General features: G+C 48.1%; 1 protein-coding gene across 3 annotated transcripts in view; it reads left to right on the forward strand.

Moving 5' to 3' along the window:
• The first annotated feature begins 1336 nt into the window (after positions 1 to 1336).
• Positions 1337 to 15109, forward strand: part of PYROXD2 (pyridine nucleotide-disulphide oxidoreductase domain 2) — a 28270-nt gene continuing 14497 nt past the window's right edge. For 2 of the 3 annotated variants that reach the window (XR_014548571.1, XM_083615231.1), the window contains exons 1-10: positions 1337 to 1532; positions 2384 to 2403; positions 2617 to 2710; positions 2805 to 2878; positions 7277 to 7432; positions 8144 to 8297; positions 9296 to 9357; positions 9489 to 9586; positions 10815 to 10956; positions 11754 to 11888. Coding sequence is in view for 2 of the 3 variants with exons in the window: in XM_083615231.1 (XP_083471357.1) it covers positions 1391 to 1532; positions 2384 to 2403; positions 2617 to 2710; positions 2805 to 2878; positions 7277 to 7432; positions 8144 to 8297; positions 9296 to 9357; positions 9489 to 9586; positions 10815 to 10956; positions 11754 to 11888 (1077 nt within the window). In the remaining variant the exon portion in view is untranslated. The remainder of the gene's footprint in view (positions 1533 to 2383; positions 2404 to 2616; positions 2711 to 2804; positions 2879 to 7276; positions 7433 to 8143; positions 8298 to 9295; positions 9358 to 9488; positions 9587 to 10814; positions 10957 to 11753; positions 11889 to 15109) is intronic. The other variant, XM_083615232.1, reaches the window with a different exon arrangement.

Raw genomic sequence — 15109 nt, forward strand, 5'->3', positions numbered from 1 at the left:
GCAAAGGGATGGTTTGGTACCAAAAACATTGTATAAGATAGTGGATATATCAGCCTAGTGTAGTATATAATTATACCAATAGATATCAGAGGTTAATTATTTCTTTAAACGCTTGACTGGAAACCCTTCTCATCTCGGCTGCCTGCCTGCGTTGGCATTCAGCAAGGGGAAAATACTCTGCAGTGCTCTGAGCACAGTTCCTTGATTTGGTTTAAAGTCTTGTGTCACTTTTCCAGTATCATACTTGAGCTCAAAGTGCACCATAACATTTTAAAAGTAAAATACAGTATGTCAATCTATATCCACATCGGCATAATACCCAAACACAATAGATGAAACCTGCAAAAACAGTAAACAATTCAATACACAATATAGTTCCATATGCTTAAGTTCCTTTGGGGGCTTTTATTTAGAAGGTGGGCTATAAATAAAATAATTCTAAACTTAATGTATCAGAAAAAATATATTTATATTATTTGTATTACATTTATATCTCACTTTTCCTACAAGGTGGACAAAGTGGTATGCAGAATTCTCCTCTCCATTTTATCCTCAAAACAACCCTGTGAGGTAGGTCAGGCTGAGAGATTGTGACTTATCCCAGGTGACCCAGCAAGCTTCATGGCTGAATAGGGATTTGTCTCCCAGGTCCTAGCCCAAGACACCAATAAGTAAGCCTGACCGATGACAGTGGTTTACCCCTGAGTAAACATGCATAGAATTTCACTGTTGAGTCTGACTGACTGCTGCTCCCTGCCTGGAAATAAGAAATCTAACAACACAAAACACCGTGGCCAAGCCCTGGTGTCTTTGTAGGTGGATTTCACGCCTATCTTTTTTTAACCGAGGGTCGTTTTGAGTCGCCTCTTGCAGCCCAGACACAGATTTAACGCCTCGGTGAGCGCCAGGTTAGCCTTCCACATGCTTCAAGCTGATCATTGACGTTGACAAGTTCTAAGGCTGACTCTTGATCAAGACAAATAGGCAGCTCGCCTGGAGCCGCATTAGCGAGGCTTTGCTTGTCTCGTTCCTGGCTGAGGAGCTGCTTTGCGCGCTCACGTCACAGCTCGGGCCCTCTTGCGCTTACAGTTTAGTACTCCCCACAACTCTTTCCATACGTCTCTTTGGCCAGATAAGGGGCCCATTCGTGCATCGGATGAAGGCAGCTGCAACTTGCAGCCCACGAAAGCACATGCGTCCCCCAATAAACTTCACGCGCGCCTTCTCTCCTCTCTCCTCTCCTTCCTCCTTTTCCTTTGCATTTGGGGCGGTTCACTGCCCTCCCTCTTCCTCTCGGCCCCTCCTTCCTTGCAAGCTCCCCGCCCCACGCCCCTTCTCCCCGGGACTGGACTGGAAGCGCGAGGCGAATGGCAAAGTCCTTCCAGGCGTCATGATGGCCGCGAGGCCCCGTCGGTGGCTGCGCGCTGCTGCTGCTGCTTCTCTCCTGAGGATCCCGGGGGGCTGCAGAGGGTGCCACGTCGGGGCTGCAGCCTCCCTGAAGCGGGAGTACGACGCCGTCGTGATAGGGGCAGGTGGGTGGCTCAGGCAGAAAAAGCAAGGGCCCGGCGTCCAGGCGGGAAACATAAAAGTGGGGGTTACCCCGTGCTCCCCCCGAACAAGATGCCCAGGGCAGTCTAGCAGGGGGGCCGTGCTAATATAATGCTTCCCACGAGGAAGAGGAAGGCGCACTTTCCTGCAGGAGAAGACTTGCGAGTAAGTGGGCAAAAAATGGTCTTAGGCTGGAAAAGAGCAGAAGGTTGGTTTTGAAAGACGATTGGCCAAATATAGGGAGGAAAAGACTTGTTCGAAGCATCCAGCTGTGATGGCTATGCTCATTCAGAGTCTAGGCAGTCTGCTAGATGGGCCACTGACCTGATGCCCCAGGGCTCTTTATCTATCTATCTATCTATCTATCTATCTATCTATCTTGCCTTTATATCCCACCTTTTTCTCCAAGGAGCTCAAGGTGGCATACATGGTTCTCCCCATCCACAACAACCCTGTGAGGTAGGATAGGTCAAGAGACAGTGACCGACCCAAGGTGAGCTTCATGGCCTAGTGAGGATTTCAACCTTGGTGCCTTGGTTCTGGGTCCAACAGGACATACGGTACTAGCTTACTGGTTTGGTGGTGCTATGCAAAGGGAGGACGCTTTAAACTGGAGGAAGGGTGGCAGGGATTGCCCATTTATTTGAGAGAAAGCTCCACTGATCTCAGTCGGGTTGACTTCCGAGTAAACATGCTTCACTTCAGACTGTGGGACACAGTTTTGGAAAAGAACAACTTTAAAGAAGCCTTTTTTAAAAAAAGTGCATTGTGGCTACGTAAATTGTGGGGGGAGGAGGTGGCCCAAATCAAAGCTGCTCATCTTGTCTCTTTGCAGGACACAATGGACTGGTGGCTGTGAGTACTGAGAACTCCTGAGGGGACATGGCGTCAGGCCTTTTGGCCCTCTGGGAAGAGATTGGCTCGGAGGGAGGGGGCTGCTGGTCCCTACCTGGCTTGTCATCTGGGGAAGACCATCCTCTTGCCTGGTGATTGTTAAGTTCAGCAAAAGGCATGGGGTAAGCAGCTGGGACTTATTCACGGCTAAGGGGATGCTCCTTGCATCTTCAGGCTGCCTACCTGCAGAAAGGTGGTTTGAAGACAGCTGTGCTGGAGAGAAGACACCTGGTGGGAGGTGCAGCAGTCACCGAGGAGATTATCCCAGGTAAGAGCTGTGCTTCCCGGTTGCTGCCCCCCTGCTTCTCCAGGCAGCATCCGATCGCTGCTCCTCAGTGCACCTGACATGTCCTGTTCTACAGGGTTTCGCTTCTCCAGAGCCTCCTACCTGCTCAGTCTGTTGAGACCCCAGATTTACTCAGAGCTGGAGTTAAAGGTATGGGCTGTTTGCTTGTGCTGGTGGGGCAGGGTGAGCAATGACAGTGGGAATTGCTGGGGTCCTGCATGGTTTTTGGCCATTTTTGCTTGTCATTTTTGGGGTACCCCTGAAGCTAAACCCCTGCCAAATTCTCTTCCCTTCCTTCCAAAAATAAAAAGTTCTGATTTGCTGAACAGACCTTGTATCTTCCCAATTATCCAAAGTTACCATGTAACAAAGACCAGGGCAGTCTCTTTTCACTCTGCTTCCCTCCCCCTTTTAATCTTTAGCCAGCAATTTTAATCCAGGAAAGGGGTGGGTGGGCCACCCAGGTGCCATCATGGAGGGGGGGTGACAAATTATCAAGGAACAATTACTGCCCTACTAGGTGGTTCATAAAAACTTTTTTTAAAAATGCCTGCTCTGAAGGTCTTCTCTTACTACACTAGGGATCATATACCGTATTTTTCGCTCTATAACACGCACCTGACCATAACACGCACGTAGTTTTTAGAGGAGGAAAACAAGAAAAAAAAATTCTAAACGAAACAGTGGATGTATGATTTTTGTGGTTCATGCTGTGGCCAGACATGTGATCTGACGGTGAGTTTGGGGTAGCCCAATGCAAAAATCCTGAGGATCCATGTGGATCCATGCTTTGTAACCACGTTTTTGCGCCATTGCAGCCCCATGAAACAGTGGGTGCGTGTGTTTTTTGGTGCAGGCTGTAGCCATGGATATGCTATGTGATCTGATGGTGAATTTGGGGTGACCTAGTGCAAAAATCCTGAGGATCCATGTGGATCCGTGCTTTGTAACCACGTTTTAAGTGGGGAGGGAAGGAAAAGAACTCAAGGGACAAGGAGCACGCGTGGGGTGTGTGGAGAAGGATGCTGCTAATAATGCAGGAGAGGCTCCTCTCTGGCTTTGCTCCTTTAGAACAAGCAGGCTCTGCGTCTCTCCCTCCTCCCCGGCAAGGAAACCATGATAGTAACCACTCTGAGACAAATCAAGAAAAATTGCGACCAACACTCTCCCCCAACAAGCGCAGTGAGGTCAAAACACACACACACGCAGAGAGAGAACTGGCCCTAAAGTCACAGGGGTGCTGGGGGAGTGAACGGGAAGCAAGAAAAGGAGAAGGAGCCCTCACACACAGAGAGACACACAGAGTGTCGATTCTAAAGTCGCAGGGGCGCAGGGAGAGTGAACGGAAGCAAGAGAAGGAGAAGGAGCCCTCACACAGACACAGACACATAGAGTGTCAATTCTAAAGTCGCAGGGGCGCAGGGAGAGTGCAGGGGCGCAGGGAGAGTGAACGGGAAGCAAGAGAAGGAGAAGGAGCCCTCTCTCACACACACAGAGTGTCAATTCTAAAGACGGAGGGAGAGCGCAGGGGCGCAGGGAGAGTGAACGGGAAGCAAGAGAAGGAGAAGGAGCCCTCTCTCACACACAGACACACACAGTGTCAATTCTAAAGTCGCAGGGGCGCAGGGAGAGTGAACGGAAGCAAGAGAAGGAGAAGGAGCCCTCACACAGACACAGACACACAGAGTGTCAATTCTAAAGTCGCAGGGGCGCAGGGAGAGCGCAGGGAGAGTGAACGGGAAGCAAGAGAAGGAGAAGGAGCCCTCTCTCACACACAGACACACACAGTGTCAATTCTAAAGTCGCAGGGGCGCAGGGAGAGTGAACGGAAGCAAGAGAAGGAGAAGGAGCCCTCACACAGACACAGACACACAGAGTGTCAATTCTAAAGACGGAGGGAGAGCGCAGGGGCGCAGGGAGAGTGAACGGGAAGCAAGAGAAGGAGAAGGAGCCCTCTCTCACACACAGACACACACAGTGTCAATTCTAAAGTCGCAGGGGCGCAGGGAGAGTGAACGGAAGCAAGAGAAGGAGAAGGAGCCCTCTCACACACACACAGACACACAGAGTGTCAATCCTAAAGTCGGAGGGAGAGCGCAGGGGCGCAGGGAGAGTGAACGGGAAGCAGGAGGAGGAGAACGATAGCTCAAGCACACACACACACAGCCCCTACAGTGGCTAATCCAAAATCGGACAGCAAAAAACTGCAGGCAGGGACAGAGAGCATGGGGTTGTTTTAAAGCAGCCAACCCCGCTCTGCTTCTCTCCCTCCTCCCGGCTAGGCTGGCTGAAAAGCTTTGCTGCTACTTAGCAGCTCAGTGGGGAGGAGAGAGGAACATAGAGGACGGGGTTGTTTTAAAGCAGCCAACCCCGCTCTGCTTCTCTCCCTCCTCCCCGGCTCCGCTAGCTGACAGGAGCCGCTTACTGTTTCAAAGCGAGCCACGGACTGCTCACAACTGCAGCAGATTCCCCCGCCATCTGTAGGCATTCGCTCCATAACACGCACAGACATTTCCCCCTACTTTCTAGGAGGAAAAATCTGCGTGTTATGGAGCGAAAAATACGGTAGCTATACATGAAATTTTATGCATATCAGTTAATATCTTGATCCTCCTCCACAAAAACAGCTGTTTACTTGGCTGTTTTCCCAAGTCATGAAGGCTGAAATTTCAATTCAGTGGAGCCACCCTACTGCCCTACCTTCCACTGGGCTTCCCGGGTCCTGGAAAGTCGGCCTATGTGAAAATGAGACTAGGCTGAGTATATTAGGCCTTGCCTTGCCTTCGCCTCGCCCCCTTGCACGCAGCCAATTTTTCTTGATTTTACTGCTGTGGTGTTTTTTTTGTTTTTTGTTTTGGTAAACCACTTTGCAGGTTTTTAAAAATAAATTTTATGAAATAAATAAACAATAAATATAAATAAAATAACACAAGCCAAAACACAATCCATCCTGTAGATTTAAGTATCTGTCCATAGTCGCCTACTTGTTATCAGAGGCCCAGAATCCACATTCCTTTGTAAGAAAATATGAAATAACGTAAAACCGTTTTTGCAGGCAAAAACAAAACAACACAATGGGGGGAGGGACAAGAAATTTTCTGCACCGGGTACCACCTGACCTTCCTACGCCTCTGCATAGGCCCAGCCCTGTAGAATCCTATGCCAGAGGCCTCTAAACTCATACTGAAAATTACTCTATTCTACTAGGCTTATGTAGACAATTAAAAATACATATTTCCATAATAATTAATTTGATGATGTCAGAGCTACCCTAGGTCCCAGCTCACAAAGGACCAACGCTGCTTCGTTGTTAAGTATAAAAGTCTTTATTGAAGTTCAGTTTCACTTCCAGAGCCGCAGCGCGCAGCCCCACGTCTAAAGTGTCAGACCACTGTCATACTCCCCTACGCTGCCCTCGGATTCTTCCCCTTCGCTCTCCCAATCCTCTCTCCCTAGTGCTCCTGCTCCTGGTTCCCTGACAGATGATCTCTGGTTTTAAATTTTGTACGTGTTGTTATATATCAATACTGTGGCAAACCACTTTGATATTTTAATGATATAGTGGTACACACATCTTTTAATATTTTTTAAAATAATTTTTAAAATAATTTTTTAAAAGTATAAACAAAATACAACAGAAACAATTCCAAATCCAAATATTGAGATTACTCTGAACCTCCTGACTCCCCCCCCCCATCCCCTCCATGGGTCATAATGATCATATTTACAACTGCATATCAGTATTTATCCAAAAAAAAAATCCTTCTAAATTATCCATCCTTTCTGTTACTTTACAAGTGTGATTAAAATCCTGCTAATGTTTTAACTTGCTTACAGTGGTCTTGTAAATAAATTATAAACTTTCCCCATTCTTTTTTAAAGTTATTTTCTTCTTGATTTCTGAGCTTCCCAGTTAATTTTGCCATTTCGGCATAGTCCGTCAACTTGGTTTGCCATTCTTCTTTGGTCGGCGTTGTCTCTTACATCTTTCAATAAATTAATATGCTTGGATGACTAAGCTACCAGGTTCCTACACATTCTGACTGGAGTACCCCTGCCACCCAAGTTGTAAAGTCTGAAATAGTCATTCTCCATCCCTCAGTCTTGGTATCCCGTTTGTCACTGAGGTAGATAAATACTTATAATCTAAAGGCTGTCAGTTACTAGGTTTAGGCTAAGAAGGTGAGGTTTTTATTCATTTAAGTTGAGAGATGACATGCGGTACAAACCTATCCATGTTTGTTCAGAAGCGAGTCCCACTACATTCAGGGCTCGCTTCTAGTTAGGTAGGTGCATGTGGGACTGCAGCCTTAATTGGCTGATGACACAGTTCATAAAATTCTGAATGATATGACCAATGGGCACAAATTCTAAGGCCAGTGTTCACAACATGGTTTTGGTTGAGGCCCGTGGGCCTGTGACAGTGAAGCCTCTCCTAAAATCCAAGGACCCAGCGGTTTATATCTGTATCTGCCTCACCTCATGTGTGTGATAATTCAGCATGTTCTGTGTCCAGGCCTAGAGGCCATGCTGCCTTCTGTCTTCCAGAGACATGGTTTAAAAGTGCTTCCACGTGACCCTTATTCCTACACACCGCTGCTGGAGGATGCTCGGGCCGGAAAAGCCCCCCGCTCACTGCTGCTGGGGAACAACATGGCTGACACACAGAGCCAGATTGCTCAGTTCTCTGTAAAGGATGCCCAGGTATTGTGGGGAAAACTTCCTCAGGTATGGAGGGGCAAGAAGCAGGCCCAGCCCAAGACATTTTGTTGCTGGAGGGGGGAATGGTCAAACACAGCCTCCCACCCAGCCAAGTAGTTTTCCCTGAGGAGAAATTGCCCAAAGCATCCCTCTGGCAGTAGAAAATACAATAGTAATAATCATAGAAGCAGCTTGCTGGGTGGGCCAAAAACAATATGCTAGCTTCCCAGCAGGTGAGTTGCTGTCGCTTACCAAGATGGGGAACGGGGAGGCGGCAAGGAGCTCAGCACGTTGCAAACACACTGGCAGGAGTGTTGGATTGGCTTCGCCATTGTGTTTGCACCATCCTCCCTGCAACTTCTTGTAACCCACCTGCCGGGAGACTATTCTAGCATCTCCACCCCACTTGGTGAGTTGCTTCTGAATATTAAAGTAAATAATTTGCTTTCATGACAGCTAAAATCATCTGCCTTAGGTAGCTTCCTCATTCTGCCTAATGGTAGCATCGGTCTGGGCAAAAGTGTTGAATGAGTCAGGGCCACAGGGCACAGGAAACTGGGCCCAAAGACCTGCAGGGACTGACTGGGCCCCAAACACTCACGACTGGCCTGTGAGAAAACATTCCTTTGGCAAATGGAAGTTGTTGTCTTGGGAGAATCGCTGCTTGACATGGCTGATAGAACAGCACACAGCAGTTTTCTTTTTCCTTTGTAGGCCTTTCCCAAGTATGAGGCGTTCATGAACCGCTTGGTGTCAGCCATAGACCCTCTTCTTGATACCTGCCCTTTGGACGTGGCTGGTTTCAGCCAGGGCTCCCTTCTTCAGAAACTAAATGCCTTACGAGGCTTACGGGCCCTGATCCGTGCAGGTAAAGGATGGAGGGGCTAGATCAACATTCTTGGGCTCAGGATGGCCTTAAATCAAGAATGTGTGCCCACTGAATTTCCCCTCATGGGCCATTTTGTGTGTGTCTGTGTGTGCGACTGAACTTCTGACCTAACTACTCAAAATGGGGTAGCTAACCTTGTTGGTCTCAGACACACATTTGGAAATCTAGGGAACTGTTATGGGCACCACAAAATAACCATTTCACAAAAGAGAAATTGGCAATGCTCAGCCTTCCCCTTCAAACACAAAACAAACGGAAAAATTGCACTCCCCAAACAACTAAATACGAGCCAAAACAGCAGGCCCCACCCCCCTCAAAAGTGTTTCCTAAATAAACAGCTGATGAAAGCAACACTCAGTTGTTAAAAAATAAAAATTGGGAGGAGTAGAGAGATTGGCGGGCATCAGGGGGTGTCTGTAGCTCCTGTGGTGCTCGTGAGTGCCACATTGGAGACCCCAGATGTAGACGGTGTGTAACCCTATGCTGGTTATGGGGCAACCTGTGGGCCTTTAGATGTTGTTGAACTTCAGCTGCCTTAATCCCTGCCTATTGGTCATGGTGACTGGGCCTGATGGGAATTAGAGTTCAATGATGTCTGAAGTTTAGCAGGTTTCTCAACCCTACCCTTCATTTATCTCCCTACCAGCCCTTTGTTGCTCTAAGCACAGGTTGTTTACAACCTGAACAACCCCCCAGTGCTTGGGGGGCAATAGTGGGAGAGGGCTGCTGTCTTCATGGACTTCTCAGAGACATCTGGTTGGCCACTGTGACAAATGTGATGCTGAATTTGATAGACCATTTGTTTGTTCCAGCAAGGCTCATCCTTTGACTTGGCTCAGCCGCTTGCCTGACCAACGGGAGAAGCAATGCTCACCTGGTTAAACCTTTCCTTAGGGACGGTCTGAGGTTCAGGGATGCTCTTTCCTCTCTGGCTCTGTATTTGAACTACACCGGACCCCTGTTTTCCTTTTTGCCAGGCTTTACTCTGGGGAAACAGCTTCCGCAATATTATCAGGTTCTGACGGCCCCCATTTCCAAGGTAAAAAGCACTGCATGACCCAGTCAGAATCCCTCCTGGTCATTAGAATGGTTTCTGCTCCTTCTATAATCAATTGGCTGGTTCCTTTAGCTGTTCCATACTGAGCCTGTTCCTCTTTCACCTTGTTGCAGATCTTGGATTTGTGGTTTGAGTCAGAGCCCCTGAAAGCAACACTGGCAACAGATGCGGTGATAGGTGCCATGGCTGGTCCCCACACACCAGGCAGTGGGTAAGGTTCTGTTCAGGTGCACACAGCCTTTGGTTTTTGCCCATCCTGCCTCTGTGCACACCCTTCCCACTCCCCATTTCAGGTCTGGCCCCAAACTCTGTTGCTTATGTGAATACCCAGAGCAGAAGTGGGGAACCTGGGGCTCTCCAGATGTTGTTGGACTCCAGCTCCCATCAGTTCCAGCTGGTGTGGTCAGAGGTCGGGGATGAAGGGAGCTGTGGTCCAGCCACATCTGAAGAGCCTCAGGTTCCCCATCCCTTGTCCATCAGAGCCATCAGAGGTCTGCAGATGGGCAATGCTCAACACAAGCAGAGATGAGTTATTCCATACTTAAGAACTTCGTGGGCCAGGTTCAACTAACTAGTTGCACTAGCAGACGGCAGCACAATGAGTCCCTCCAGCACAATCGGACTCCCCACCTTCTCAGTGCTGTTGTGCCCAGGTCCTGCTTGTAGGATTCCCAAAGGCATTGGGGATGCTGGACTAGATGGGCCAGTGGTCTGGTCTAGCCTAGCAGAGAGCCAGTGTGGTGTAGTAGTTAAGAGCGGTAGACTTGTAATCTGGTGAACCGGGTTCACGTCTCCGCTCCTCCACATGCAGCTGCTGGGCGACCTTGGGCTAATCACACTTCTCTGAAGTCTCTCAGCCCCACTCACCTCACAGAGTGTTTGTTGTGGGGGAGGAAGGGAAAGGAGAATGTTAGCTGCTTTGAGACTCCTTCGGGTAGTGATAAATCCAAACTCTTCTTCTTCTTCAGGTGCTTCTTGCACTCTTACCTTATGTTCCTTCCCTGCCCCCCCCCACCTTCCCATCAGCTCTGGCTGATCAGGAGAACCACCCCCCCCCTCCAGGAGGAGAGAGGAGATTGTTCCATCAGACAAGCAGAAATGCTTGCGCCAACAGAGCGATCTCCTTAGCGCTGCTTTGAATTCCGCCCCAGGCTTTTAATTTTTTTGTCGGTCCCTCGGGACTGAAAATGTAGGGCATTAAATATTGTAATAAATAAAGCCATTAATGATAACAACGTGCACGAAGGGAAAAGTGCCGTGCATTGTAACAGAACCCTGCTTAGATGAATGCAAGCAGGAGGTAAAGAAAGCTGAAATGGCGCCAAGCCTGTCAAGCACTCCTGGCCAGCTTCTGCCGGGGAGATGCTGCGTCTTTTGCCATGCTCTGGGAGCTCGGAGCCCTGCCTGTGGCAGCCCCTAACTCTTGGTCTTTCTCGTAGGTATGTGCTGCTGCACCATGTGATGGGTGAGCTGGAGGGGCGCCAGGGGGCCTGGGGCTATGTGGCTGGGGGCATGGGAGCACTTTCCCAGGCCCTGGCCAATGCTGCAACTGCACTCGGGGCTGAGATCTTCACGGAGAAGGTGGGTGGATCCACTGAAGGGCAAGCAGTGCAGTGCGAGGGATACTGACATAATGGGATGGCACAGGGGAAAGAAGTTATGCTGGCACAATTCCCAGAGGGGTAGCTGTGTTCATCTGTGTGGCAGCAAAAACAACCTAGAGTTTTGTGGCACCTTAAAGATGAACAAGTCTGGCAAAGGCTTTTCTGGACCAGAGTCCACTTTATCAGATGCACAAAGCCTAATCCTCAGTCGCAGCGACATACATATTTACAAATGAAGGCGACAGCCTTGAAAGCAGCGAGGCCAGAGGGAAATTAAAAGCAGAAAAAGTGCAGGCAGAAGCAATGCAATTATAGCCAGAATGCACACAGAGTCAGTGCAGTGCCTGTTTGCAACTGCAGTGAGAGGTGACAAAACTCGGCAAAGCTGAGTTAATTAACGTCTGCAGCGGGACAGGAAATCATTGTCTCTATTCAGACCCAAATGGATAGAGGCGAACCTGTCTGTGAATTGTGCTTCAGCAGACTCTGGTCCACAAAACGCCCTAGTGATTTTCCTGGAGCAGTGAATGCAATCGCTTGGTCCCAATGGGATGCCACGTTTGGCATGCAGCAGAAGACAGAGGCAAAATGACACCCTCCAAAATGACAGTGATGTTGGCATCCCTGGAGATTTTGGTGGGGAGGATGAGAAGCTGAAGCCAGGGTCCTTCCTACCCCTGCTGGTATCTTGTTGATATGGGGCAGGTGAGAATTAGCTTTCTCCAGGGACGCATTTATACTCTCATTTACTTCTCCCTCTTCTCAACCCTGCAGGCTGTTGCCCAGATTCTTCTGAGCTCAGATGGGAAGGCGCAAGGTGTTTGCCTCCAGGACGGAACAGAAGTGAAGAGCCGCCTGGTCCTGTCAAATGCATCTCCGCAGCTCACCTTTTTGGAATTGACTCCTCAGGTGAGTCCTCCTCCTTGGCATAGCATGGGAAGCCTTGGGGAGATTCTCCAGACTTTTCCACTAGCCTTGCTTTTTCCTATCAAGCAGGAGGATGCCCAGAGCTTGCAAAGGATGTAAGGTAGGTCTGTTTGCCCTCTGGTCCTTGAGGGACAATACCAGATTATTACAGATACCCTAGAAGAGTGGGGAGCAGAGGCACCCCCTTTAAGGCTGAGCCCTCACCTAGGAATGATCGAGCAAAATATCCTGCTGTTCTGGTCCAGGCTAACTGTGAAAGCCCAGTTTCTACAACTCAGTAGCCAGTTGCACTGTCTTGCTTTCTGTACCTGCAAACCAGAGTGTTGCTGTGAAAGGAGGAACTGAGCTGACCAGAGACTGAATGTGTGGAGAGAGAGGGAGGGAGAGCTGGGGATGAGAGTGAAGAAGCTGAGCCCCAAACAGTGTGCTTCTGTTTTTTTTTTAATATAAAATATTTATTAGAGTTTTACAAAAAGCAGGAATTTACAAAGTAAAAAGAAAACAAGAAAACAAGAAAGAAAAATAAAAAAATACAAAAATGCATAGAAAAAAAGAAAATACAGAATACAAAAACAAGAGAAAAAAGTAAGTAAAAAAAAAAGTTAAAAACAAATCCTTTTTTCTCCATATCTTTACGCTCATTTGCTTGTTTCCATGACCTCCTCACACCTCCCTTTTTTGTATTCCCGTTCACATAGTCAGTTCAGCAAATCCTTACCCTCTTTCATTTATCTTAACTCTATATCTTAACATATTATAACTATATATTTTCATCCATTATCAATCCATTTTTACATATTCTTATTAGCCTTTTTGCTAGTGCCACTTAATTTCAATCCAACATCATTGTAACATTCATTAATTTTACAATATTTCTGCAAATAGTCTTTAAATTTCTTCCAATCTTCTTCCACCAACTCTTCTCCCTGGTCTCGGATTCTGCCAGTCATTTCCGCCAGTTCCATATAGTCCATCACCTTCATCTGCCACTCTTCCAGGGTGGGTAAATCTTGTGTCTTCCAATACTTTGCAATGAGTATTCTTGCTGCTGTTGTAGCATACATAAAGAAAGTTCTATCCTTCTTTGGCACCAATTGGCCGACTATGCCCAGGAGAAAGGCCTCTGGTTTCTTCAGGAAGGTATATTTAAATACCTTTTTCATTTCATTATAGATCATCTCCCAGAAAGCCTTAATCCTTGGGCATGTCCACCAAAGGTGAAAGAATGTACCTTCATTTTCTTTACATTTCCAACATTTATTATCGGGCAAATGATAGATTTTTGCAAGCTTGACTGGTGTCATGTACCACCTGTATATCATTTTCATAATATTCTCTCTTAGGGCATTACATGCCGTAAATTTCATACCTGTGGTCCACAACTGTTCCCAGTCAGCAAACATAATGTTATGTCCAACATCTTGTGCCCATTTAATCATAGCAGATTTAACCGTTTCATCCTGCGTATTCCATTTCAACAGCAAGTTATACGTTCTTGGAAGTATCTTAGTTTTGGGATCTAACAGCTCTGTTTCCAATTTTGATTTTTCCACCTGGAAGCCAATTTTTTTGTCCAAATTATAAGCCTCCCTTATTTGATAATAGTGAAGCCAGTCTCGCACTTTGTCTTTTAATTTCTCAAAACTCTGCAATTTCAATTTGTCTCCTTCTTGCTCCAAAATTTCCCAATATTTCGTCCATTTGGCCTCCATATTGAGCTTTTTCTGAGCCTTTGCTTCCATCGGTGACAACCACCTTGGGGTTTTATTTTCAAGTAAGTCTTTATATCTTATCCAGACATTAAACAATGCTTTCCTGACAATATGTGTGATGGGATGGTGAGCTGCTTGTGCGTAAAATCCTGATCCCTCAGAGTTTGGCTAAGTTCCCAAACCTCTGTCTGTGATGGAGCTCCTTAAGCATGGCTCCATCAATCGCTCGTTGAATCGGACAGTGGGCGTTTACGGAACTTCTTCCAGCATAAAAGCTCCTTAACGGAAACGCGTCTTCTGGACTCTCGGCGTGACAGTTTCCGCCGAGGAGTGGGTGTCCCTACGGGAGGTCCTGAAACCTCTCCACTGTTCTCGCTTGAAGTATCTCTGAGCCCTCCCTCCGACTCACTTTCCCTTGTAACTCCACTTCTCCCCCTGCTGGTCCCCTCCTCCGCTGAGTGGTCTCTCTCACCCTCCATGAGCCCTTTCACCTCCTTCGTCTCAGATGACAGTTCCCTGACATCCACCTCCCCTCTAGGGCCCCCTTCACCCCCTTCCCTCCCCTCCTCTGCGGGAGTCGAGGGAGCAAAACCCCTGAAGGAACCTCCCTCATCTTCCGAAGTTTCGAACACTTCCCTCCACCTTTTGCTGTTCCCGGTTTCCAAGTACTCCTCCTCCTCGGAGTCTGTACCCCCTTCCAACTCCGATTCCCTGAATCCCTCCAGTTCCTCCTCATCGTCGGTGGTGCCAAAGTACTCCCTCCGGAACCTCGCTACTGTCTGAGGTTTCCTGGGGAACCTTTGGTGGAACGTTTCGATCAAGACCTCGTCATGGACCTCCTCTGCCTTCACCCAGGTGTTTTCCGACTCCGGTTCCCCTTCCCACGCGACCAAATACTCCACCTGATTACCCTTCCACCTGGAGTCGATGATTTCCGCCACATAGTTGCGGCTTCCCCTTTCTTCTATGGCTGGCCCCCGTGTGGACACCCCTTCACCTTCCCCCCTGTATGGTGACAGTAATGACCTGTGGAATACTGGGTGCAGTTTCATGTGGTTCGGTAACCGGAGTCTGAAAGCCACTGGGTTGACCTGTTGGATGACCTCAAATGGTCCCAATCTTTTGGGTCTCAATTTCTTGCAACTCCCCTTGAACGGCAACCCTTGGGTTGATAGCCAGACCCGACTCCCCACCCTAATTGTTTCACCTTCCCTTCTGCTCTTGTCTGCCTGCCTCTTATATTCTTCTTTGGCCCTTTCTAAGTTGTGTTGGAGTTGACGATGGATCGCTTCCATTTCTTCTACAAAAAGTTCAGCGGCCGGAACACTCCATCTCTCTCCTCCTTCCCCTGGAAACGCCCTGGGGTGGTACCCATAATTAGCCAAAAAGGGGCTCATCCCTGTGGACACATTCTCTGCATTATTGTAAGCAAATTCCGCTAGTGCCAACTTTTCGACCCAATCGTTTTCTCTGTCATTGACATAACACCTC

The sequence above is a fragment of the Podarcis filfolensis genome, assembly GCF_964270895.1.
Source record: "Podarcis filfolensis genome assembly, chromosome: 5".
Taxonomy (NCBI): domain Eukaryota; kingdom Metazoa; phylum Chordata; class Lepidosauria; order Squamata; family Lacertidae; genus Podarcis; species Podarcis filfolensis.